The following is a 24,956-nucleotide window of genomic DNA, read 5'->3' on the forward strand; positions in this document are numbered from 1 at the left end:
ATAACTAGTAATAGCCTAATCTTTATCGTTTTAGTTCCAACGGGTGATTCGATTTTCAAACTTGAGGCTTGGGTCAAAGATAGATAGGAGTATTCATGATCCTAAAACCAGATCAACACGAACCACTCAATTCAAACCGATTGAATTTTTACAGGTCAACATTTTTTTTGCTGGATCCCAACCAATTTGTGAATGTTTGATATTTGAAATTTATATGAGATCTTAATGATTAATATAACACGGTAAACAAGTACATTTTTTTAAATAATTAAAAAAAAAAAAAAAAAAAAACAGTATCCTAAACCAACCCAAAAATAATAGATTAGGTTGTGAATTCTGCTCGGATGGCTCGAATCAATAACCTAACCAATCAAAAAAATTTGGTTGCCCCAAAAGATTACTCCGAACTAACTCAATTCAACCCAACTGATGCAGTTTTTGAAGCTACTTTTCATAAAATTTTCTCAAATTTCTCCTTTTCTCAACCACTTTTCAGACACTTTCTGATGACACGTCAGTTACTTTTTGATGACACTTAGAATGGTTGGAGGTTTAAGGATATATATAATTTAGATTCTTAAATGAATGAAAATTACGATAATTTAGTAATCCTGTAAAACAACACACAATCTCACCAAATAATGGCATTCCCTAAATACTTGTCATTGCCCTTCCTCTGAACTACCTTATGTGCATGAGAAAAGCAAAAATCCCTTGGGGTCTCGATGTGTTGTGCGACACTGAGTCGGATTATAAATTATAGCACCAAGACCTGTAGTAATGAGACGTCGGGTTAGCTAGAGAACTAAAAGCTGTTGCAGCGGAGAGGAGAACCCAAAAGGCCTTACTTTGTCCTATGTGATGCAGCCTCAAGGTCGCGTTGACAGAAATGTGGATGACTGGCTTGCAAAAATACTTCTCCAAAATTTTCGTCTATGTACAGTCTCGACCGGTTCGAATCGTGGCTTTGATGTTGATCAGGCTTCTGCTAGTTTTAGGCGAGGAACAATATTCATAGATTGAAGTTCCTGCATACCAAAACAATTATCGTGACATTCATAATAGAACAGATCGACTTTTATAGAGAATAGAACAGTCAGTGATCTATAGTCACAAGGTTTGAGCTGGATGGTGATCCTTGTTCTGTCAATGTGGCAATCCATAAAATGGAAAAATTCTACTTCCTAGGATATTTTTACATTTAATATCAACAAAAAAGCAAACTAGGCTATCAAGTACGACACTTTAATTTGGTTAGCGTGTCTATGTCCAACCAAATACTTGGACACTCGGATACGTGTTGGACACGTATTGGATACTCAACCTATGGTAATATGTGGTAATATAGAACAAAAAAAAAAAAAAAAAAATTAAGGAAGCAAAATACATCAAACTCATTTTATTAAGCAAACAAATGCAAAAATTTTGTGAGCAAATTACATCGAATACATTTTTTCTGATATAAAAATAGGTATATATATTTTTTTAAATGCTTACTTTAATAAATGTATACTAGCCGTGTTTATGTCTTAGATTTGTTAAAAAATGGCGTGTTATCGTGTTTGTGTCATGTTGTTCTATCTCATATCCGTGTCCAAGTTACTTAGAAACTATGACTTTGCGATGCAGACAATCGAATAGAGAAGAAATTTTTTTAAATAACAAAAAAAAAAAAAACCCGACCCACCTGGATTAAGAGCTTGCACGCATATGGAAGTTTCATAGTGGATATGTTATCTCCATTTTTACATGAAGAACAGATTCCCGCTTTTAACTTGTGGTTGTAGTATCCCAACAAACCACAAACTCTGCAGACCTGTGCCAATAAGTGGGGAGCATCGTCAACTATAAAGAAAGTATACACAATATTATCATTTTTTTTTTTTTTTTTTGCAAAGAACGTATACAGAAAATTATCATACAAAGTATCGATGTCAACTGTTCATAGTAGCATGATCGTGTCTAATCGCTTTATTATTATCATTATATATATGTAAAAGTAAGAATTTAAGGAAAATTTTAGAACTCTCATAATAAATAACCACTAGACCTTTTTCATTTGTTGTGACAATAATTTAGAAGCATGTGCAACTACAAGGGGCAATGCAGGAATAAAAGAAAAGAAAAAGTACCTGAACTTCGAAAGGATCACTTGAGACCATTAAACGCTCAAAAATCAGCATACTAGCACCATACGCAATCAAACAATCGCGTTCCATTTCTCCAACTCGAAGTCCTGAGAAATAGACAGCTACTTGAATATGCAGTACCTCGTACACTGAGGAGAAGTTATAAATAGTAACTAAAAGATACCAAACCTCCATTCCTGGCTCTCCCTTCTGTTGGTTGTCTAGTTAACATGACACGTGGACCACTACCTCGAGCATGCATTTTGTCCAAGACCTATTTAACACAAAACATTAGACCCAAAAAAAAAAAAAAAAAAAAAAAAAAACAAAAAAACAAATATCTCATACAGTAAATAATGCAAACCCAAATTTCTATTTTGAAAAAAAGGTGGAAACTGGAATGAATAGGAGAGGAACAGAATCTTACCATGTGCTTTAACTTCTGGTAGTAAATTGGTCCCATAAATATATATGCTTGTAATGGGCAACCTGTGATACCTAGAGAATGAAACAACATATCAGCTTCTAACAGTCAGAGAAGCAAATGTTGAGCCAGAGAACAAAGGTCTCGGAAAATTTTCTTTCCAAATTTCGATTATTTAGCATGCAGAGAGTGTATTCACAAGAAAAGGTACGTGCTACACCTAAGGAAACTCATAGAAGCAAAATTGTGCAATTTCATTCGATCCTTAATGGGGGCTAAGACTATAATGAAGTAAACCTAACAAGACTATGCCTCTAGCTATTCGCAGCACACCGTATAAGCAAGATGTCAAGATAATCACAACCAGGCTAAACATGTCCCAACAGGGCAGCTTCCTCTGGCATCAGAATACATGGCTAGATCTTTGGCTCTAAAGATCATGTGTTCCCTAGAAAATTATGCAAGCATCCCAAAAGTGTTTTTGTCTATAACTTACTGGTTTCCGTCGTGTAAAAAATTTACAAATAGGATCTAAATTACCACTTTTGAAAGTTCAACGACCACAATAGACATTTTAAAAGTATAAGAATCAAAATAAGCAATAGTTAAAGATATAGGGACCAAAATGGACACTTTAAAAGTACAAGGACCAAATGTAAAGCTAGGAGTAAAATAGGATTTGAACCTTTAAATTTTCATAATGTTAGATAAAGAATACAGACTTTGTCCCGATATATCCATCTTCTTCATCAGGAATCTATCTATTTTAGTTAAACAACCCTAAAAAGTTCAACTAGGGCTTAGATTTTATCTTATTGCTCAGCTGATCTGTGTGAAAAAGGTTAAACTCAATCCCATATCATTCAGCTGATCTGGATGATTAAAGGCACATAAGAGAACCATCACAACAAAGTTCTCTATGTTTCAACATAAACATTTCAACTTTTCAGGTCACAATGCATAGGAACGGAAATATTAGAATGTTTAACAGGACAAAATCAAATAAGAAATAGGACATTAAACTTCTCAACGTGAGAGTAATTAACCCCCAGGGAAGATAAAAACCTGAGTAAAGAATATCTTTCCCATTGTAACTGAAGCCTCTCTTGACAAGAGTCTCGCTGAAAAGGAGAGGAAAATAATTCAATAATTCTTGAAAGACCATAGAAGACGGTGTTAGTGGATGTAAAGAAAGCACCTTAATACCTTATAGCATCAACTTTGTCTGCATGACCACTTGGCTCTCCAAATGCACTACCATAGTGAAACCTACCACATGAAACCCCTGCTTTTCCTCCTAGGAGTTCAATCATCTTCCCCACTGTCATTCGACTGCAGCAACCAATTAATAACCATTAACACTAGTAACTTTACATGCTTTAGTAAGTGGCATAAATCAAATCACAAACTTAAGATGATGCTTTATGCAATTTTAGAATTGTGGTTGGAAAAATGATAGAGAAAAAGAGCATAAGCCATGATATGGAAAGTAGAACCATCGTCCACTTTCTAAATTAATTATATTTTTATCAGGAAAAAAATGAGTATAATGCAAATCATGTTTGCGAAGGAAAAAATAAACAAGATCCTGCTAAAAGAACAAGCATACATGTGCTATAACATAATTCACGAGGAAGCAACTTGACATAATTTTTATGTTTGCATACCCTTGTTATACAAGAATTCTTTTCTATAACTTAACTATCTAGTATTTAATACTTTTAATTTTTAATTATATAAAATAACCCTACATTATTTTATCATGCAGAAAAATAATGAGAACTAGGTAGTTATGAATGCATAATAAAAATTTAAGAATTAGTCATAAAACAAATTTTAAAAAACTGTGTAGAATTTATATGCATATGATAGATAGAATAACAACATATAATTTATATGCATACAACATTTCTAGCGACAGGAATTATGGAGATATGTAAATCAACACCCCTCAAGGAGACTTGAAAGTTTACCTTGGGAATCCGTGAGGATTCATAATTAGATCTGGACAAATTCCACGTTCAGAAAATGGGAAATCTTCTTGTTGAACAATTGTGCCACATACACCTTTTTGTCCATGTCTGCTACTGAACTTATCACCAAGCTGAAGCATGCAAATTAATGTGAGGGAAAGGTTCCATGAATGAGAATATTGTTATTCAAGGTGACCCTAGATAAATATTACCCACCTCTGGTCTACGGGTCTGGCGAATCAAGAATTTGATACATAAACAGTCATTCTTATCTGTAGAAAGAGCCACTCTATCAATCACGGTAGGCTCTCCTTCAGAACCTTTAAATATTTGTCTACAAGGCCTATACGCACTGTAATAAAAATAGAGTAAGAACTAATGGCATCAGTAAGACCTAAATGCACTAATAATAAAAATAGAGTAAGAACTGATGGCATCAATGAGACCCGTCAAAGATATCAAAGGACTGCAACCGACCTATCTGGTATTCCTGGTAAGGGTGTCCCTTTCGTTATCATGGGGGTTTGTTTGTTGACATAAACGTCGTTTGGTCTAATAATCTCTCCCGGAGCAGCAAGTCCATCATCATCTAATATCTATAGAAATAAAAGGAAAAGTAAATGTCCAAGTGTTACAATGTTATATATTCCAAACATGAAGAACATGATCTTCAAAATGGCCTAAAAGAGAATTCGATGAAAATTCCAGAAGCTTTGTTAGAGTGGTAAGTCCACTTTAGATCACAGCTCCAGAAAAAATCTTAATACTCAGATCAATTTGGTATAGAACTAGATAAAAAAACAAATGAATACATGATTTGCAAAATAACTATTGAAAACATGAAAATTACAAGAAAATCCTCCAGTTGAGAAAGATATCATTTGCAAACTAAGTATTGAAAACAATAGATAATGAACGCTGGAAAGATACTTATAGCTTGCTACATCCATTGTCACACCAAGGCTTAATCACTCACCAAGCTATAGATTTCATCAAACTCACGTTCAGGTTCACATGGATTCAATTTCACTTGTTTGTTGATTAAAACAATGCAAGGATATATCGAGTAAATTACAAGGGAAATAAATTTTCTGAAATTAAAATTTAAGAACCAGTCCTATTGGAAAGTAAAAGACATGCAAAAATTAGAAAAATTGCATCAATTTTCCAAATAGAGATGCAAGCTTGACCAATTTGACCAACTTAGTCACACCTTTCTGTAGGATACTCTGATAACAATTTTGTAATGTACAATAGATTCTTGACCCATTATCCTTCCACCGATATGTTTTTGAAGATGTAACTATTATACTGGGACATGCAAAGTCTATTGAAAAATTAAGCAATTAAGTTCCATGCCTTCAATTCCTTGGCATTTTCTTCGTTGTCATTTGTTCACTGAAAAAGAGCAAGAAGGCTGTAATTTCCTTAAGAACCATGTTCTCAAGTACAAAACCATGATGGAGCGTAAAATACACTCCAATTTGACGTAGTTACAATTAGTCTTTGGATCAACTGTGGTTAAGTTGTTCTTTCAAAGGAAAAAAACTGTAGTCAAGTTGTGACTAAACTTGTAACTTCCACGAACTAATGAGCAATGTCCAGATTGCAGCAAAAGAAAATGCACAGTTCATGAATAATGGGAAAAAAACTGCTAACGTACAAGGAAAATTTTTAAGTCTGAAAAACAGCAAGTATACTGATTTCAGGAGTAGAGGCCAAATATTGAAAGATGGTTTGCATCCTATTGGTGGTCGTGTCAATGAAGAAAGCCATAATATCCGTTCTTCCTTTATGAAAGTTAAGCTAGCTGAGTAGGAGATATAGTACATACTTGACTGAAAAGGCTTGGTTAGAAAAGAGAGAAATGTGAGGGTACTATTACCCATCATATAATTGAACAATGAATGACCAGAAATAGTTGAATGGAAAAAATAACTATTGACAGAAGCATACACAATAATCCATATAATTCCAGTAAAAGAAGCTATTAATGTGTGTATTTTTTACCTGCATATTCCCCGAATAATCTTCGTTTCTATTCGGCCTTACTATCCTGTCAGCAGTGTTGTTTTCATACTTCTGATTGACAGAAGAATATCTGCACATTGTAGAATATATATGATTACAAAGAACATTCTTCCTGTTGAAACTCTAACTTTCAAGTTTCACACTTTAGGACCTATCTCAAGCCATCAAACCTATTCATGACAGGGTCCAAGAAAATAGGTAAAAGCTATAACATGCAGCCAAAAGAATTTTGAGCTCCCCAAAGTTTATTTACGTACTTCTTAAAAACAATACAACGACCAAAACCACGATCAAGTGACGATTTATTCATGACGATTGCATCCTCTATATCATAGCCACTGTAACTCATGACTGCAACAGTTGCATTCTGCCCTGCTCCAAGCTTGTCATATCCAACCTAATAGCAAAGTAATTAGTTGTGCACCCATAATGTTTGAAGCTCAAAAAATATACATCATACCAACCAGCTCAATAGTCCTCGTTGTTAATAAGGGCCTCTGGGGATACACCAGCAAGTACAGTAACGTGTCCATTCGTTTTAACTGCAAGATACAACATGATTCTCAAAGCTACTAAAGGGAACACATCGTTCAATGCGGTAGCCCTTCAAGTAACATAAATACATCCATTCTAGAAAATGAAAAGTACTGCAGGAAGTCTTGAAAGAGACTTTCGTGCAAATTGTTATCAAGGTTCAGTTAAAAATGCTAGGTTTGCAAAATATTGGCATCCAGCACCTGCTGACCTCTCACAACAGCTTAATTTTTTTTGCTCCAACAAGAATTTCAAATCTATTATAATCAAGCTAGACGAAATCTATCCATATTTCAATGATCTTTTACCTAGTTTTTAAGACAACAACCAGTTCCTAGGATCGATGATTATTTTTACTCTGTAAATGTCAAAAAATTACAGGAATCAAATTTGAACGAGACAAAAAAATATATATATATCGCTTTCACACAGGGATATGGAAGTACAAAGAAAGTGCTAAGTTATCACTTAAGCAGAGAAAAGAGAGCTGCAAGCCAGAAATCAATAATTAAAATAGTTACTTGCCTGATTGTATGCGATGTTTCCCATGGCTTGCTTTCCCATAGCGCACTATGAATAAGAATACAGTTACTTAAAGACTGTTAAATAATTAATAAGTAGGGAGAGAATCATGGAGATCGTAGAAAACCAACCTGATATGTGTTTCTAGGTGATTGGTTATGATGAGGATATGGAATTAACCCAGCTACAACGCCTAATATGGTAAAGGGCTCGATCTCAATATGAGTTGTTTCCAGTGTAGCTTCTCCTTCATACAAAGCAATCTGAAAAATGAAGCATTTGGTTTGTTTTTGTTGATCAAACAACGTATCATAATCAAAGAACATCAGACAGTTCAGTTGTAAACATACCAAAGCATTATTCTCTTCGTTCACATCAAGATACTCGATTAAACCTTCCCGTAAAAAATCATCAAATGTACGGACTCCATCCTGGAAAAAAGTAAAAGTGACCAAAAAAATATTTTCATCAGTAACTCTGAAGGTTTGATGCAAAGTAGGAACAAAAACGCCAGCAGTAGTTGAATGTACCTACCGATAACTCTTTCATATGGTATTCTTTAATCCTCGATACACCTTTGTCAGCAATGACAAGCGGACGACAAACTCGTCCTCCATCAGAAGCAATGTATACACAGTGCTGATACATTAACACAGGCTTAGTGGTTCGCAAGTGTAACAAATATCAGGAAAAAAAATGAAGATGGAAATCATGTCCCATTCAAGTATGAACATGGTCTCATGAAAGTATTGTCTCAATTACATGTAATTCATGAGGGAAGTCACATTTCCACTGCAAAAAATGCAACCTTTCTACTTCTTGCGCAGAAATATTATCAAACATTTTCATATACAAGCTCATTTCAAAGCAATAAAATGCTACTTGATCATAATACCCTTGCCCAGAACTTTGGGCATCTGAAACGAAAAATGCTGTTTGAATTTCTTCAGCAGAATGAGTTATAAATTGAATGTAACAATATATGTCCAAATTAAGACTTTAAGTTGAAGAACACTGCAGAGTGTTATCCATAAGTGCTAAATACTATACTGAAGCATTGAACATAAGAATAAACCTAGAGTGGCTGGCACATTGTTATAGGAGAACAAGAACAAAAAAGAGACTAACCTGCTTCTCATTCACAAAGACACTGACAAACTCGCCAATTTTTCCAGCTCTCCTCAGCATTCTCATACCAGTAGCAAAGTACTAAAAGGAAGAAGCCGACAAGTGTGAAACAAGAAGAAAAATTTTAATCAATGAACATGCTACACTTATCTGTCAATCACGGAGAGAATGGAGTGTAAACTATAAACTAGAGTTCAAGAATATCTTCACCTGAGGCCGCCGATGTTTGCCAAGGATACGTCCATTAAAAATAACAAGAAATGAATTTGGTGTATGTAGCTCTTCTGCAGAAAGAAGCTCCAAGTCTTCGACACCCAAACAGTAGCACTATTGATACAACAATGTACAATTCAAAATTCATATAAAACATTGGTACGTTGAACAGCCATGAACTTCTTGAGAACAGCAAATAAATAAACACAAAGCCCCAAGGAACACACGAGAAATAGAAGAAAGCACTCAAGAAACTAGGCTATATCGATGCATCCCCAGTTGTTGAAGGGCTTATTGGATTATGATTGTTCAAGAAACATTATTAAATAGACGCAACAATTGCATTTTTACTATTTCCTATGGAGAAGTTGAAGGCTGGAAAACTATAAAAAAAGTGATGCAAGGGTGATCGAATGTTAGGTTTCAAGATTAGCAAGCACGGTTACTAGTTCTTCATTCAGTTAGAAGGACTACTTATGTGCATAGCTTGATAGCTTGTAAATGAAGAAAAAGATGACTCTTGAAAATACGGGGATTGTGGATGTTATCCTCTCTTCTTTTGGCATTTAATTGAACACAACCCAGGAAGGATTATATCAGATTACTCCCCTTGCTTATGGGATCTTGCATGTATACTTCCCTCTAAAGGTAGTCCTATTTTGTATAGAAGAGACCAAACTTTCATGGAGAAAAAAGGAAAAATACAAGGGCATCCAGAAAACAAAGCCTACAAAAGGAACCCACCTAAAGAAATGATTTCAATCAAGTAAAATAAAGACCAAGCGTATAATTACAAAAGTTCTTAGAAACCAACACTCGAAAGGAAACATGGAATCTGGCGGTGGACCAAACCTCACTATAAGTCTCTCAGTCCCTCTAAAGATCCTCTCACCACACATCGACTTCTTTATGGGTGCTAGGCTGAATATTTCTTCAGCATGAATCTTTGACCTTCATTTTGTTATATGACACTTATGGTTTACCTTGTTCTTGAATCTTTTAAGGTGTGGATTAGAAATAAATAAAAGGAAGCCATGCGGCAGTTCACATAAGGAGAATATATTTTGTGAAAAAGAGGGCCCGAATGCGATTAAAGAAGTTATAGTTGTGAGCAATACCAAAGAAATTAATGGGCCTTCTTCCTGATCTGTCGTTACATGAGTCATCAGAGCCAAGTTTTTTACAAGTCCACAAGCCTCACCTTCTGGAGTATCGCATGGACAAAGCATACCCCACTACAGCAATAAATATCACAAATAAGTCAGAAATATTTTGTACAATAACAAAGAAATTATTGTGGACATTGCTCTTAATAATTAGACATTAAGAAAAATATCCAAATAGCAGTAATAATTATTAAGATAAATCTTTGCATGATTGATGTTTACTGATTATCCTTACCTGACTAGGTTGTAGTGCTCTTGGTCCACTAACTTTCCTGGACTTCTCAAACTGTGGGGAGACTCTAGTCACATGACCCATAGTAGAAATAAAAGATAACCTAGCAAGAACCTATCGACAAGAGAACTGCATTAAGTCAGGTATGTTTAAAAAAAAGTTAAAAGTGACTGGATAAATCACAAAAAACGAATAAGCGAGCATTCTCATTAATGAAAATTAAAATTCTCAGTACAGAATAAATTATTGCTAAGGAGAATACAGTACAAATTCTATGACAAGAAGAGAAGGAAAACAATGAATACAGGAATGTGAAATAGGATAAAGTGCGTAGCACCAAAGACCAGGGAGTAGAAGATTATGAGTGAAATTTACAAGAGGGATGTATAATCCATGATGTTTACAAAAGACCTTTCCAATCTGCAATGAGGGAGGTATAACTATAGAAAGTAAAAATATTAGACAGAGAGGAAAGATACACAATGGGTTTGAAAGTTGGGAAGCCTATTTGCCGTGAAAGGTTATTGTATTTGAATTCTATACATTAGCTTATAGGGAGAGGATATTTTGTCCTCTTCTAATTATCATAAATTTTCATCTATTCTCTTTAAATTTTCTAATAAAGAAGAATGCTTTAATAATTGACTGGAAAAAGAATATAAAAGATCACACTTGAAGTCTATGACCAAATTCCTTGCATGCAAAATAACTCTTAGAAGTGTTGGTTTCAAAAGATTGAATGTCTTATACAAAATAGATCCTGTTCAGTTGTTGACTAGAGATTTCTAAACAATATGAATTGAAGTTCGAGATTTTGGCCGGGTGAAAATGCTTTTGTTATCCACTCTAGGCTGCCAGGAGAACTTCTCTCCATTTCTTTTGTAATATTTCCACTTCAATCAATGGAATATGTGCTTCTCTTACTAATGCCTTGGAGATATGGTTCATCTCGAATTAAAATTGTTTGTTTTTTTAACAGGAAAGAAACTTGAACAATCTAATTGAATATTAGGCATAAAAGTGTGGATGTATATAGAACAGCAATAATAAGCCCTTACTCAACTGATGTTACCTTTATCCAATGATAGACCAAGAAATAACAATTTGGTCAGGGAAAAAGCTCAGAAATCTTCCTCGCCAAGTTTTCAAGTTTTGTGTTATACAAGATAGCATACGCCAACTGAATTGAATGATAAAAGACAAAGAGAAGAACAATGACCTGACTCATCCCCTTCCGGTGCATCCTGAACCTTTTAACATCCCAATTACCAGTTGAAAGGGTCCTTTCTAGCCCAAAAGAAATAATGTTTGAATTCAGATGCTGCAAAAGACAGATATTTATTTAATGATATCTCTAGAGTAAAAGGAAAAAATGTGTTTTTCAATAAATTGTTGTACTCTTCCAGTTGACACTAAAAATTGTTACCACCCAAGCTTGCCATTATAGATGGGGGAATCTGCTACCTTTCCTTCTATAATTTAAAAGGAGTTAATATAAGATGCCAAGAGGGTACACCTCACCCCTTTATTCTTCCACCAGCTCAAAAATCTATATAGCTTGTTAAATATAATTATGAACCAACAATCCTCAAAATTTCTGCTGCAGATCACTTAGCAATTTGAAAATAGATTCTAACCTGAGAGAAGTCAAACCGACTTGACCTACTGTGCTTTCCAAGAAGCTTATCAACTGTCTTCTTCACTTCACTAACCATTGTCTTGAATAAATCCTACAAAGAAAAATTACAAGTAAACACTTCAGTTTTTTTTTTTTTTAATCTTTAAAGAACACAATTAAATAACAAACAGCAAATGAGAAGTCCACAGGTAGAAGTAAATAGCATATACCTCAAAAAGTAAAGAGATCAACTGACCAGATAGCTCCAAACGTTTGTTGCCCACATAATCCTATACTTCAACAAGAAACTACCCTTTAAAATTATATCATGTGTTGAACAATTGTTAAGCACATTAAATACATCAAACACTAATTGAGAAAATTGAATAGAACTAACAATTGTCAGGCACGTATCGAACACTTATTATCACAATAAACACTTGCTAGACACTCGTGAACATTTAACAAATAATTATTGGACACAAGAACAAATCAAGGTTGCAAAGATGCTTCTGCTTATATAGAATATCGTTACTTGGCAGTAAAAGAGCTTTAGGCATAAGAGTATTAGCTGAATTAACTTTATTTCCCCTGTAAAAGAGATGATTGTCTTATGCTAGAGGAAGTTTAGCCATTGCTAGTTTTTATGCATCACTTTGGATGTTTGTTTCAAAAGACTTATAATTGTAGAATGTTTGCCTCTAGCTGTTGTGCTATCTCAAGCAATTTCTATAATTATTCCTTTGCAAAAGCTTTTGACAATTTAAAAGCTTTCTTATAATTCCCTTGCCTTGTGGGGACCTCTTGTCTCCTTCTTTTGTACCCTCCCTCTTTGATAATGGAAAAAATTACACATACTAAGTTCTCTGATAAAAAAGAATTCTACAATATTACAGGAAATAAGATAATTTTTTCAGATAATAACTTATGAAAACAATATTAGTTTAGTCAGCTGCAAGTTGAATTTAATTATAATCTGCAAATCAGGAGACTGATAATAAAACATTCATGTTGGGAAGTTGCAACTTAACCTTGTCATCCATAGCATCCTTATTTAAAATTGCATCCATCATCCGTCTCATCATGACGCCAACATATATGCATTTTGGAAAAAAGTTATTTTTATGGACCTAATCAGAGAACACAATTGAAGAACATGAGCGGTTAAAGCAAACAAATATAAGAATCAAAACAAATTAATATGAGAGAAACTCCACTCACTGGGACATTGGCAAGAAAAACATCACGAAGTATCCCTAGAGCCCTTCCTTCCTGATAAATGAATCAAAAGAGTGTCACAGTTACTATTTTTCCTTCAAAAGAAGCATATTTATGTAGCAAGCATAGGGTTAGTATCTAAAAACACAAAAAAATTATATGAATTGCATAATCTATTAAAAAACTATGCTTCTTTTAAACACTTTGTACATCCTCCTCTGGATCAACACCTCTGGTTCCCTATTATGAAAAATTTGGTTAAGAGTGTACCAAAACAAAAAAAATTCAACTTCCTTGTTGGAGTTTGAATCTTTGAAATTCTATTATGCCTTCCGCCTCTAGGCGTACAGGTTCCATCCTGGCTAATTGGAGAGCCCTCAACTAACCCATCAAGTTTTTAAATCATTTCATTTATCAATAAAGTCATTTTTATACCCAAAAAGGAAAGACAGCAGCTAAAAATGTATCCCAAATTACTATAACTTGCACTTCATACTCAAAAACTTAAAATGAATGAGAAAGAAAAAAACCTTTTCTGGAGGAGCACTAAAAAATTGAAACTTCTTCACCTGTCAGCAAACAAACAAAATTCAAAAAATTCAATATAGCATGCCAACAAAACAATGCACAAACATGCCCGAGTATAAAGGAAAATAAGATGTATAAATATCAGATATGAATAGTTCTAGAGCAACGGGAAAACAGAGCACCCACATAGAGATTGACCTAGGGCATATAAAAAATTGCTGAGTTTATAAACAAGGCATCACTTAATCTAATTATGGTTAATATCAAACTAGAGAAAATAACACTTGGAACGCTCAAGTGTAACAAATGAAAGAAACCCCTATGAAAATGATAATATTGAGATGATGGTTTATATCTTAACAAAGGTAGTGTTGAAGTTCGTTTATTGATACAAACTAATTCCCTAAGACGGCGGCAACATTCCCTTAAACTTGAGTTATCAATATCAATAAATGAACTAAACAAATAAAACCACATTAAATATCAATAATCAGTGGTATAAAAAATACAAACCTTTGTCTCAAGATACTCTAATGCTTGTTCTTGTGTATATATTTTTTCCTTCGCACATTCCTACAATAATAGTGCAATTGTCAAAGAGAAGAAAAAAACTATAAAACTGACAAAGGATAACGCATAAAACGGATTCAAAACTACACAGCCTATAAAACAAGTGCAATAAAAGTTATATCCATACACTCAAAAGCTACAGCATAACAGTTTCAAAACAAGTTTACATGCATATGCATATACATTTCATCAATATTAAGTTAGTTACACATAATGATTGTCAATAAAAGAGAATATAAATCATCATTTAGTAGGCTACTTTGTTGATTTTGATAAATTCTTTCAAGGAAGATTCTCAGATAGGATCAAAAACAATAGAAAAGTTATTTTTGGGTTTTTTTCATCATTTTGTTCATGGAGGGGATCAAATAACGCCAAAGAGCTTGGAGGAAGACCTTATTTTGGCTCTTGCTGGTTGCTTTTTTTAACAAGGATTTATAAATCTAACTTAGCATGGAAAATGCTTTACTAATGTTGAAGAATGATCAAGAAAGGAACTATAACGGTTAAGCTATGTCGTCTTAGGGTTTGAAATGATCAACGAAGGCAGAAATTAGGGTTTGAACCTTCGACCTCAAAGAAAGAAAATGTCGTCTTAACCATTAAGCTATGTGCCCTCATCATTTATTTTTATTATTTGAACAACAAAATGAAGAACTAATCTAAGCTGAATAAGGTCAAAGACTTTTTCAATCATTGTAATTAAGTGCAAGGAAGAATTCTCGTTAGTAGTTGGGTTGTTAGTTGGTTATTTTCTCAGTGATTAGTTTGCCTAATGAGCTAGCATCCTCTAGAAATAGGAGCTAGTCTCCGGTATTTACAGGACATTTTTGATAATAGAAAAACTAGTTGATATTTATTGTGTATCGTTCACTAAGATGCTAGCATGCTTCATGGAGGGCAATCAGAGAAATTTTTTTGATAAGGCAACCTTAATTCATTGGTTAAAAACCAAAACAAAATAGGATAAAATGGGCGTCTAAAGAAAGAGAAATTTTGGCATGGCTAGCGACCTCAATTGATGGAAGAAGTAGGGCACCGTATCGAGGATCTCTTCCAACCATTTGCACAACTTCTTGAATACTCTCCATTCCCATAGCCTTCAAGACCACCACAATGGGAATCTAGTAAAACCACAAACCGAAAGGATCAAATAATTAATTGAAAAACTAGGCTTAAATAAGAACATTCAAATGAGAGATGTGAATCACTGAAAATACAGAAATTATTCAGACCTTTGGTGTGGTAAATATATTGAGCTGGAGATAGATCTTCTCATTTTCCATTTTAATAACTGTTTTACTTTTTGTTGCCTCTGTGCTGCTTGTAACAGATGCATTTATACTGGGAAGCAATAAGGAAAACTCAGGTTTAAGTTACACAAGCATGAACTTTTAACCAATATATAAGAGAGAAAAACAAGTATTTCAAAAAAGAAATCAAAGAAGAAACGGCAGTAATATCATAATTAGTAATGGTTTTGTGATTTTTATTTGAATGGTTATTGCTTTAGTTTGCAGTTAATTATTTACCTAGATAATAGGTATTAGGTAAACCTATTAATCCACTATAAATAGAAGGCTGATCTCTTGTGATAGCTTACTTTTTGAATCATAATAAAAGTTCTTTTCAGAATTCTTGGAGATTTTATCCTTTGATGCTTGGTTGCCTCACCTTGCATCCTTCGATAGTGCTTTAATTGACCAAGTTACTCACATCACGAAGAGATTCATTATAAAAACAACTATGTACCAACCAAAAAAAGCATCCAAAACCATATGGATCCACGATCCAGTACAAGCTCAAACAATGCCCATTAGAATCAATTTCTAATTCTATGTAAGCACAATAAACTAGGAACCTAGAAGACATACTTATATAGAAGAGAAATAGTAACCCTTGTCTAACTTCACAGAGAACAATGATCATGCAAATGAGAAAAAAAATTAGAACATCAAAACAAGATGCTTAAAAAGTCTACTCACTTCCCCTTTTTGTCAGTATCAATGATAATCCTGTTCTTTGAAAGTTGTTCTTGAATCAAAACTACCTGGCATGGATGGGAGAATTTTACAGTTTTAGCTGTGTGCAATTTTAAGAAATAGATAAAACAGAACGGGAATGATGAGTATTACTTAATGAAGTGAAAAATGATAAAATCAAAGGAAATTGGCTACACGATGAACAAATGACAATTTTCTATGCTTTCAAGTTTATTTTGGAGATCATTTTTGTAACAATTTTTCATTTTAATACATTTTATGTCATCTAATTTTAGAAAGGTTAAATTATAAGTTTAGTGCCTAAATCTTCACAAGCTAAGTTCATATCCATTTGATCCTTAAATTTTAAAAAGTATATAATAAGTCTATATTTTCAAATTTGTGTCATTTGGTCCTAATACTTTAAAAGTGTCAAATAGGTCCATAAACTTGTACGTTCAGTGACTAAACTCATAATTGAACCTTCTAGAAGCTACTACCTATAAATATTAGAAACCAAACATCAAATATCAGACCGAGTGTGCTATCTAACTTTTGACCAATCTAAAAAGACAATAGTTTGACCCGTACATGATAATGTTTGACACTGTACATGAAATTCGAACATCTAGTTACTACTTTTTTAATAGTACAAAAATAGTTAAAAGCATTACCTTCTCGGTGCCCTTGATTACAAAATAGCCGCCAGGATCAAGTGGACACTCACCTAAAAACACAGACACCATTCATGACTATCCATCCCATAACAAAACTGAGAAAAGAAGCAACATATAATAGTTTAATTCTAATTTTTTTGCCACAAACCAAGTCTTGCAAGTTCAGCCTCATCTTTTCCATATAAAACACAGCAACGGCTTCGTAACATTATAGGCATCCTCCCAATGGCCACGTCTTTCTGCAATATTCAACTTACGTATCAGTATAAATACTCTAAATCAGGTATGAACATAACCTTGTACTAATGTTTATACCTTCTCCCTTGGGGCTTTTTGTGCATGATGTTCTTCAATGTATTCTATATCAACAAGTATCGGAGCGGCATATCTAATGCACAAATATATTTTTTTAAAAAATAAAAATCAGCAATTATATCACAATGATTTAAATTCCTTCTATGTTCTAGCATTGAATCAATATGGTAAAAATATATTCAAAAGATTAACTGAAGAAGAATACAATGCCAACTTAGCTCAACTAGCACAGTGAAAAATATAGGTGCAATTGAAATTTTGAAACAATAGAACAGTTGGGGAACATCGCCATTACTCATAAGCTTTTTTGTAAATCAATGCAGAGGCAGAACTAAATGGTAATAACATTCACGAAGGAACCATACGTAAGGTCAGATAAGCGGCACATATGAGGACTAATAGATTCACTGACAGCATTCATGGTCACAGAAGGCTCGCCAACTCTTACATCAAGAAATCTGCAAAAAAAAAAAAAATTGGGAAGAATTTCACAATAGCTAAAAATAAACAGAGGAGTAAATAGAGATGATTATAACCTAATGATAAATCACTCGAAAGACAGTTATATATACTGAGGTACATGAATGAAAAACGTGTACCTAAGATAAATACTCGGATCGGTGCTGGATTGAATTCGATCATTGGCCTTGACTATCTTTTTAATTTCTGTATTCACGAAGTAGTTAAAGGAATCCAAATGTTGCCGAACCAGACCTCTTACCTGAAACCAGATGATCATTAAACTACATCCATTAATAATCATAGGCTGAAATTTAAACAAAAGCAGCGTAATAGAGATACTTTCGTGGTTAAACATATAATCAAGCAGTGTGATGATTTCTACCTTCAAAAATTCAGGAAGAAGTTGAAACTTGTCGACGGCTGACTTGATAGGAAGGCCAAGGAATTGCTTGTCAATGTCCGAACCGATTGCATTAGGATCGTCGACTTGCTTCCCGTTCCTACAGATTTTGCATGTAGAAAGTAACTGATCAGTAATGTCGGAAAATTGCAATTCATCATCGATGCAATCAAATGAAAACGAAGAAACAAAGATACTGAGAGAATGCGGTTGGATTAACTTTGAATCGCCGCCCGACGGCTTCACGACCATGGCTTCTGAGCTTCAGAGACTCCTTCGAACAACCGACTCCGTGCGAGCTAAACCCTTCCTAAACCTTTTACACAGCGATATTCTGAATTTCGGCTCCCCTTCGTTGCAGTTTTAATTGGTTTTTTTTTTTTTTTGCTTTAGTCAAAATATTATATTATTTTGATAATTTATTTTGAATTTCATTCAAATATTAAAATTTATATCTTCTAATAGTTTATTATTAATTTTTAAAAAATTATTATTATTGATTGGTTTTCTCTATAAATTTTGAAATATGTTTGCGTTATTTTTTAAAAAAAAAATAATGTTGAATTTTAATTATTGAAAATATAAAATTTAAATTTATAAAATATTAATTTTGAAGCTTGAAATTACATTCCCTTCCTATCAACAAGATACGTTATCTAAAAGACAAATCAAAACCCGAGAAAATTATAAATTTAGTTTATGATTTTTTTAATTTATCTTAATTTTTAAATTTATGCTGATTTAATTATTTACATTGACATAAATTATTTATGTCGACGTTCATTGTTTATAGGTCTGATTCATATTACATGTGTTTATATTTCATTAGTATTCTTTAAAATATTCGAGCATTGTGTTACTCTTCTATTTTACGGTTGCGGTGTCGATTAAAGATCGTAGAACTAGGGTAGTTGCATTTATTTTGCAAGTATAGGTCATTGTTATTTTTTATATATTTTTTTATTTATTTTAATTTGCTTTGAATATTTATCTTGTTATAAAATTATTTTTAAATGAATCTCTCCAAACAAAGAGTTTACGTCATACATTTGATAGCAACTTTGTTTCAGTAGAACCACACCTTATAGATTATCTACAAACATTTAATGTAAATTTAAAAAATTAATGTCTTTTTTTTAAATATTTTTTTAATTAAAAAAAGTTCTTCTATTTTCATCTCAAACTAACTTTTTAAACTTTAAAAGTATTTAAAAATATTTTTTAGATCGAAAAAATTCATGATTTTTTACATTATTTTTGTACAATAGAATATTTTTTCTTATTTTTATTTTTAGAATTTAGTTGGTTTAAAGTAAACATTAATGAAAATTGGACTACCGAACTCCGAGACTTAAAAGCTAACCTTTTATTTTTTTTTTTTCCTCAAACTTACAGCCCAGCTTTAAAAAAACAAAGCATTGAACAAAGATGTTCATAAAAATGTTCCATAAATCAGCTTAAAACCTTATTTCTGCCAGGCCAACCATGTCTTTAACCTCAAGAAATTGGCTTCAAAATATAGAGTTTGCAGGCATGAGAATTCACAGTGGCTGTCAAATTCGCTACAAAAATAGTCTTCAAGGTAGTGTGCTGCAAAATTTCATACACAATCAGAGATTTTTGTGGATACATGAATGATGTTGTTTGGGGGTGCTAGAAAATTACCTCCCAAAGATCTCTTGCTTGAACGTTACTGTTTGGAGGGATTCCGATGTCGTCCCATTGGGCGGTGATCGAACTGCGCCATGGGCCACGGTTCAGCAACACGAGTGCTACTCGGTAGTCAGAGAGAGGTCCTGCCCAGACCTGGAATAACAGTAAACAAATGAATGTTTAGCTCTTCTTTGTTCTACTACAACAAAAACGATGATGATATGATAATGGTAGGAGTGTGTGTTAGAACTTCACCTCTAGGTCGCCTTCGCTTCTGACCTTCTTGGCCTGGATACCGAGGGGATCTGTTTCAGGAATTATCAAGCAAAGTTGATGAGATTGAGAAGCGAGCAATACCATGGATGACCCGAGAAAGTGTAATGATCATTCATACGTATTTTGAAAATAAACCACCGCACCTAAATGGATGAGAAAAGTTTGATGGTGATCATATGGATTAGAGTGTTGAAAGGAAGAAGATGAGGAGGGGATTTAAAAGTCATGGAGAAAAAAGGATCGGGGTTGCTAAACCGAAGGGGCTCTGATATCATGAGAATATTTGTTAAAACCAACCCACCTAAATGGGAGTGAAAGCTCTTTATTTATAATCATTTACAAAATCAAATAAATTACAAAGGAAATAGAGAGAGCAATAAATAGATACACGATATTCGATATTTGCCTATAATAAATGGTGAAATATGATACCTATACTAAACAGTAACGGAATACTAAATATCCCCAACCATACCAGATATATTTTATACCTTGGTTAACTGCAATGACTTCCGTGTTTGTAATGATCTCCTTTGTTTCTTTTGTTAGATTCCTCAAATCACAACCAAGAAGAAGGGGAGCCTGCAACACCACCCCACAAGAACTATATTAACAACCAGGTCATTTTCAATCTTCAAGAACATTTAAGTTTCTGCAGCCCAATACCTTGGAAATGGCCCAAAGACTAAAGTGGACAATGTACTCATCTTTAGTCATCCCTCCATTTCCCACCTCAAGCATATCAGGATCTGATAACAGTTTGAAAGAATGATTGATCAAAATATTCCAAAGATATTCTACTAGAAACGATTTGGTCTGATATGTCGAATACACTACCGTTCCAGCCACCAGGCCGTGCGAAATCGGCATATGGTTCATTAAGGTCTGCTCTAGAAATCATACTGCAAATGCAATCTCCAATGCTTTAATCCTTCAGATTCAGATGCTAAAATATAAGAAACTAAGCAAAACCTTCTTTGAATCGATACCTTTCCCATGAATCGTTAATGTCGTTGGTAGTTCTCCAGCTGTTTCCTAACTTATCACCCCACAATGCAGGGTGCAAGTCTCCCCTGCAGATCAAAGCAAGAGAGGAATTGTCATAAATGAGAATAGAAAAGAAAGAGTTTCATATGACCATACTGAGTTGGGGATAAGTAGGATTAGCTATACCATTCACAAAGAGAGAAGAAGATGGGTCGCCCGGCCTTCATCAGCGCTCGAGTCATGACCGGATATCTGAAAAAGAAAAGATATTCAACAGGCTGCTTCACCCTTCACACTCCAACAATGGCCAAACGAAAAAAAAAGTGAACTGATTGATTTATGATTGTAACAATTGCATTACCTAACGGTTGGCTTAATGTTACCATTGTTGCAATTATCATACTTCAAATAGTCAATCCCCTGCCAAATAAAGTAATGTTCATCAACAAACTTCAAGAAGTGAACATAGTATGCTATGATTTGAAAAACTTGGTAGGGAGTATTCCCTGTTGTTCATACCCATGAAGCAAAGGTTTTAGCGTCTTGTTCCTCATGACCAAGAGAGCCGGGCATGGTTTTACTGCAAGTAAAATACCTGCACATATGCATGATAATTTAATGCGTGAATATGGAAGATCGACTTTACACAAAGAGAATATGCAAAGAAATTTGAAAACGCTAAAAATGAAAATCTATACTAAAATAGTCCTCTTTTTCCCTATTAACTTTCAGAAATTTTCAATTATCTTTCATGTGCATTAATGTCTCTAAGATACAGTAGAGTTGGAATTATCCCATATATTAATTCAATAAGCTAAATATGTAAAACCTATCTACTTTGCATAGTCTTGCCCCTAATAAACAGTAAAGTAGAAAAAATATGTACATAAACATAGAAGATAAATTAAGACTTGAAATGTAAAAATAAAATATAGATTATGCAGTTGAAAATTATCGTTACCCAGCATCAGAATAGATTCCAAGCTTAAGACCCTTGGCGTGAACATAATCTGCAAGAGCCTTCATGCCAGATGGAAACGTCGATTTCTTCGGCACCAGATTACCCTTAAATCATATTAAAAAGAAGTCAGAACTCCCAGAGACATAAAATCAAACAGTTCTCGTGCAATCTCAAGAAAAAAGAATGTAACAAAATTACCTTATCGTCACGAGCTATCTCAGCCCAGCAATCATCTAAGAAAAGTCAAATATCATTTAGAGGTTACCTTTAGAATCTTGAACTAGAACTATAAGAGAAAGAGAGAAGAGATCGGCCCATACCGATATTGACATATTCATATCCAAGCTTCGAAAGCCCAGTGGAGACCAAAGCATCAGCTGTTGAACCAGGGCTTTTTGTTATTAATTATTATTTAGTGTTTTGAGAGCTGAAGTAAGAGAGATATTGGATGATGAAATTTACCAGTATCTTTAATCATGTTTTCATTGATATTGCATGCAAAATGATTCCAGCTATTCCATCTGTCCAACAACAAGGAATTTTCAAATTAAAATAAGAACAGTTTCATCAACAATGTTCTTTATTCCATTTCCTCCAATCGGATATTACAAATGATCTTAATTAATCCAAAAAGAAAGACAGAGAGAGAGAGAGAGAGACCAAGCTCATCTCGCTAACAGAACGAAAAGGACAAATACAGAGAAGAATAAGATAATTAGAGAAGTATGTGCCAAATACGTCAAACCTTTCTCCTAGTCTTCCGAATATAACAAAATAGCAAAATTAAGAAAATCTCCCAGAACACTCTTTACCTAACATTTCCACGGGATAATAATCAAAAGTTTGAAACAGAGAGACGAAAAGTCGAAAATCTAATCGGTTCGAAAAGAACTACAAATTAACATAAAAAATATACAAATTCAGTCAAGTAACCAGCGTCATCTGAATAAAAAACAGAGAATATACATCAACAAACAAAAACAAAAAACCGATCAGATTGCGAAAGATCAAAGCACTCACCCCATCGGAGGAGTAACTCCAAGGCCATTTGCAAGCAGATTCCGCCTCAGCAACTCACCAGCAGCGGAGATCTCAGCCAATCTGGAAGTGGCCAAAACACTCACCACCATTACAGAAGAAAACACTAAAACAAACACCGCCATTGCCGCTCCTCCGCAGTAACTCCGGAGCTCCATTTCTACACTTCAAAGATCTCTCACTCTCCGAGAATATCGTCTTCGTCAGTATGCGCAGCGTAGAAATTGAAGCTCTGATTCTAATGATCGTGGATAAGCCACTTAGTGGGAGTGTCAGTATTTATAGTGACTTCTGTAATGCAATGGAATGGACCGACTGATTTTAGTTTCTAAAATTCCGAAATTGCCCTTCCCGTGTGGATCGAATCGCAGAGTCAGATCGTTCTGCTTTAGTGGCATTGCAAATCATTATCACTTTGAATGCGACTCTTCCCTCTTTAATTTATCATTAAAAAATAAAATAATAATAAAAATAATAATTTCTTTTTTATTATATAAATATATATATATATATATATATATATATTGATTTAGTTTTATATATTTATATATATTATATATTATATATAAAGCTAAATTAATACACATGCCTTCAATAAAAAAATATTCTTTTATCTTAATTTTTTTTTTAATAATATCCTTACACTCTAATATATATATATATTAATGGAAATTATTAATAATTTGTTTTAAAAATACGTTTAAAATTTTTAAAAAATAACTTTAAAAAAAAAACCCCTTAATTTCTTATCTAATTTAATTTTAATTATTTGGTTAAAATATTCATAATGAAAACACGTGGCTTTATAATTTTAGGATTTGTTAATATCTTCCAATTAAAATTGGACACGTGTCAATTTATAATTGGTTGTAAGTTTAATTTCATGTCAATTTGTGACTAATCAAATTCTTAATTTTAATCATTATGTTGATCAATTTAATTCCTAAGTTAAAAATTTTAAATTATGTCTTTGAATTTTGTGTGGTTTATTTGACCTCTGTTTTGTTTTTAATATTTATTTTAATTAATTGAGCTAAGATTTTGAATTTTCTTTTAATTAAACAATGTAGGTAGAAAATTATTTAAATTATTAATGTATAATTTCCACCCGCTCTCGGAAGGTCCACGCTCGCAGGCTTCTAGGTCTACCCTAAACAACTCGACTCATTGATAGTGTCTCATGGTGAAACAGGGTCTGAGTGCAAAGTGGCTCTCGATCTCTCTAGTGCTCCCTTCTAGGGGGCTTATGCTCGATCCATCACCGAGTACGATTTTTTAGACTATTAATAAATTATTATTTTAGGAAAATTATGTGGTAATTTTTTTTATGATAAGATTTCGTTCATATTTAAAATGGAAAAATCAAGTGAAAATAATTAAATTACTAACAAAATCTCTAAATTAAAAATGGATACCATTATTATTTATCATTCAATAATTTAAAGAAAAAAAATACCGTAAATTTTAAAAGTCAAACTAGTAACAAACCCGATAATCTCAAAATTTTAACTTATTTAAAAATTAATTTACCCATCAAAATTATTTTAACTCTAATAAGTTCGGAATAACATTTTAATTGGATGATGTATGTTCAAATTGACCTCCAAAATTCATATTTGACATAGAAATAAAACAACTCTCAAATGCTATCTTTTTTTTTTTACCTTTTTACCCTAAAAATTTACTCTCTCTTTTTTTTTTTTACCATTAGTGGAGAATAGTTTCAAGGCTGTTTGGTTACAATCAAAATCATATCCACGAACTTGTTTTTCTCCTCCTCTTTTTGTTTGGGAGTGTTTGGTTTGTGGAATAGTGGGGGCTGATTTCTAATCTAAGAAAATAAATTAATAAAAATATTTTCTCTATTTTTAATTGAAATAAAATACTTTTCAATTTTTAAATATTCCAATAATACCCTT

The 24,956-nt window shown here is 33.3% G+C and overlaps 2 protein-coding genes across 4 annotated transcripts; both read right to left on the minus strand.

Moving 5' to 3' along the window:
• Positions 1 to 544: 544 nt before the first annotated feature.
• On the minus strand, positions 545 to 18,478 carry LOC111466504 (DNA-directed RNA polymerase III subunit 2). Of its 3 annotated transcripts, XM_023111173.1 has the most exons (39): positions 18,343 to 18,478; positions 18,105 to 18,222; positions 17,860 to 17,981; positions 17,626 to 17,718; positions 17,261 to 17,333; positions 17,094 to 17,184; positions 16,943 to 16,995; positions 16,272 to 16,336; positions 15,522 to 15,630; positions 15,300 to 15,410; positions 14,230 to 14,289; positions 13,719 to 13,757; positions 13,192 to 13,242; positions 13,002 to 13,100; positions 12,201 to 12,260; positions 11,990 to 12,082; positions 11,572 to 11,673; positions 10,356 to 10,466; positions 10,073 to 10,189; positions 8,952 to 9,068; positions 8,742 to 8,822; positions 8,148 to 8,252; positions 7,964 to 8,044; positions 7,745 to 7,876; positions 7,617 to 7,661; positions 7,022 to 7,099; positions 6,815 to 6,954; positions 6,537 to 6,627; positions 5,004 to 5,122; positions 4,743 to 4,878; positions 4,527 to 4,657; positions 3,760 to 3,885; positions 3,619 to 3,674; positions 2,557 to 2,627; positions 2,319 to 2,403; positions 2,133 to 2,236; positions 1,688 to 1,816; positions 849 to 1,028; positions 545 to 772 (listed from the first exon to the last, which is right to left on the minus strand). In XM_023111173.1, the coding sequence occupies exons 1-38, from the start codon at positions 18,372 to 18,374 to the stop codon at positions 978 to 980; spliced, it is 3,477 nt and encodes a 1,158-aa protein (XP_022966941.1). In that variant the 5' UTR covers positions 18,375 to 18,478; the 3' UTR covers positions 545 to 772; positions 849 to 977. The 3 variants fall into 3 exon arrangements, with proteins under 3 accessions (XP_022966941.1, XP_022966944.1, XP_022966943.1); XM_023111176.1 differs by lacking the exons at positions 17,261 to 17,333; positions 17,860 to 17,981; positions 18,105 to 18,222; positions 18,343 to 18,478 and having other exon boundaries at positions 17,094 to 17,202; positions 17,597 to 17,718; XM_023111175.1 differs by lacking the exons at positions 17,261 to 17,333; positions 17,860 to 17,981; positions 18,105 to 18,222; positions 18,343 to 18,478 and having other exon boundaries at positions 17,094 to 17,197; positions 17,592 to 17,718.
• A 992-nt stretch (positions 18,479 to 19,470) lies between these two features.
• LOC111466509 (alpha-galactosidase 1-like) lies at positions 19,471 to 23,311 on the minus strand. Its single transcript, XM_023111182.1, has 15 exons — positions 23,020 to 23,311; positions 22,462 to 22,520; positions 22,320 to 22,376; positions 22,198 to 22,232; positions 22,000 to 22,103; positions 21,558 to 21,633; positions 21,400 to 21,458; positions 21,225 to 21,290; positions 21,041 to 21,124; positions 20,889 to 20,953; positions 20,718 to 20,800; positions 20,543 to 20,633; positions 20,031 to 20,080; positions 19,788 to 19,928; positions 19,471 to 19,712 (listed from the first exon to the last, which is right to left on the minus strand). The coding sequence occupies exons 1-15, from the start codon at positions 23,193 to 23,195 to the stop codon at positions 19,620 to 19,622; spliced, it is 1,239 nt and encodes a 412-aa protein (XP_022966950.1). The 5' UTR covers positions 23,196 to 23,311; the 3' UTR covers positions 19,471 to 19,619.
• Positions 23,312 to 24,956: the final 1,645 nt, after the last annotated feature.

Source organism: Cucurbita maxima, unplaced genomic scaffold, assembly GCF_002738345.1.
Source record: "Cucurbita maxima cultivar Rimu unplaced genomic scaffold, Cmax_1.0 Cma_Scf00031, whole genome shotgun sequence".
NCBI lineage: Eukaryota > Viridiplantae > Streptophyta > Magnoliopsida > Cucurbitales > Cucurbitaceae > Cucurbita > Cucurbita maxima.

What these genes read in the sequence shown, in the direction of transcription:
- LOC111466504 (XM_023111173.1), bottom strand. Translation starts at nt 18,374, where the DNA reads ATGGTCGTGAAGCCGTCGGGCGGCGATTCAAA. An exon ending in CCGTCGGGCGGCGATTCAAA is followed by an intron (nt 18,223 to 18,342) that starts GTTAATCCAACC and finishes CAAAATCTGTAG; the next exon opens with GAACGGGAAGCAAGTCGACG. An exon ending in GATCCGAGTATTTATCTTAG is followed by an intron (nt 17,719 to 17,859) that starts GTACACGTTTTT and finishes TTTTTTTTGCAG; the next exon opens with ATTTCTTGATGTAAGAGTTG.
- LOC111466509 (XM_023111182.1), bottom strand. Translation starts at nt 23,195, where the DNA reads ATGGAGCTCCGGAGTTACTGCGGAGGAGCGGCAATGGCGGTGTTTGTT. An exon ending in AGATAGCTCGTGACGATAAG is followed by an intron (nt 22,104 to 22,197) that starts GTAATTTTGTTA and finishes ATATGATTTAAG; the next exon opens with GGTAATCTGGTGCCGAAGAA. An exon ending in ACGGCCTGGTGGCTGGAACG is followed by an intron (nt 20,801 to 20,888) that starts GTAGTGTATTCG and finishes AACTGTTATCAG; the next exon opens with ATCCTGATATGCTTGAGGTG.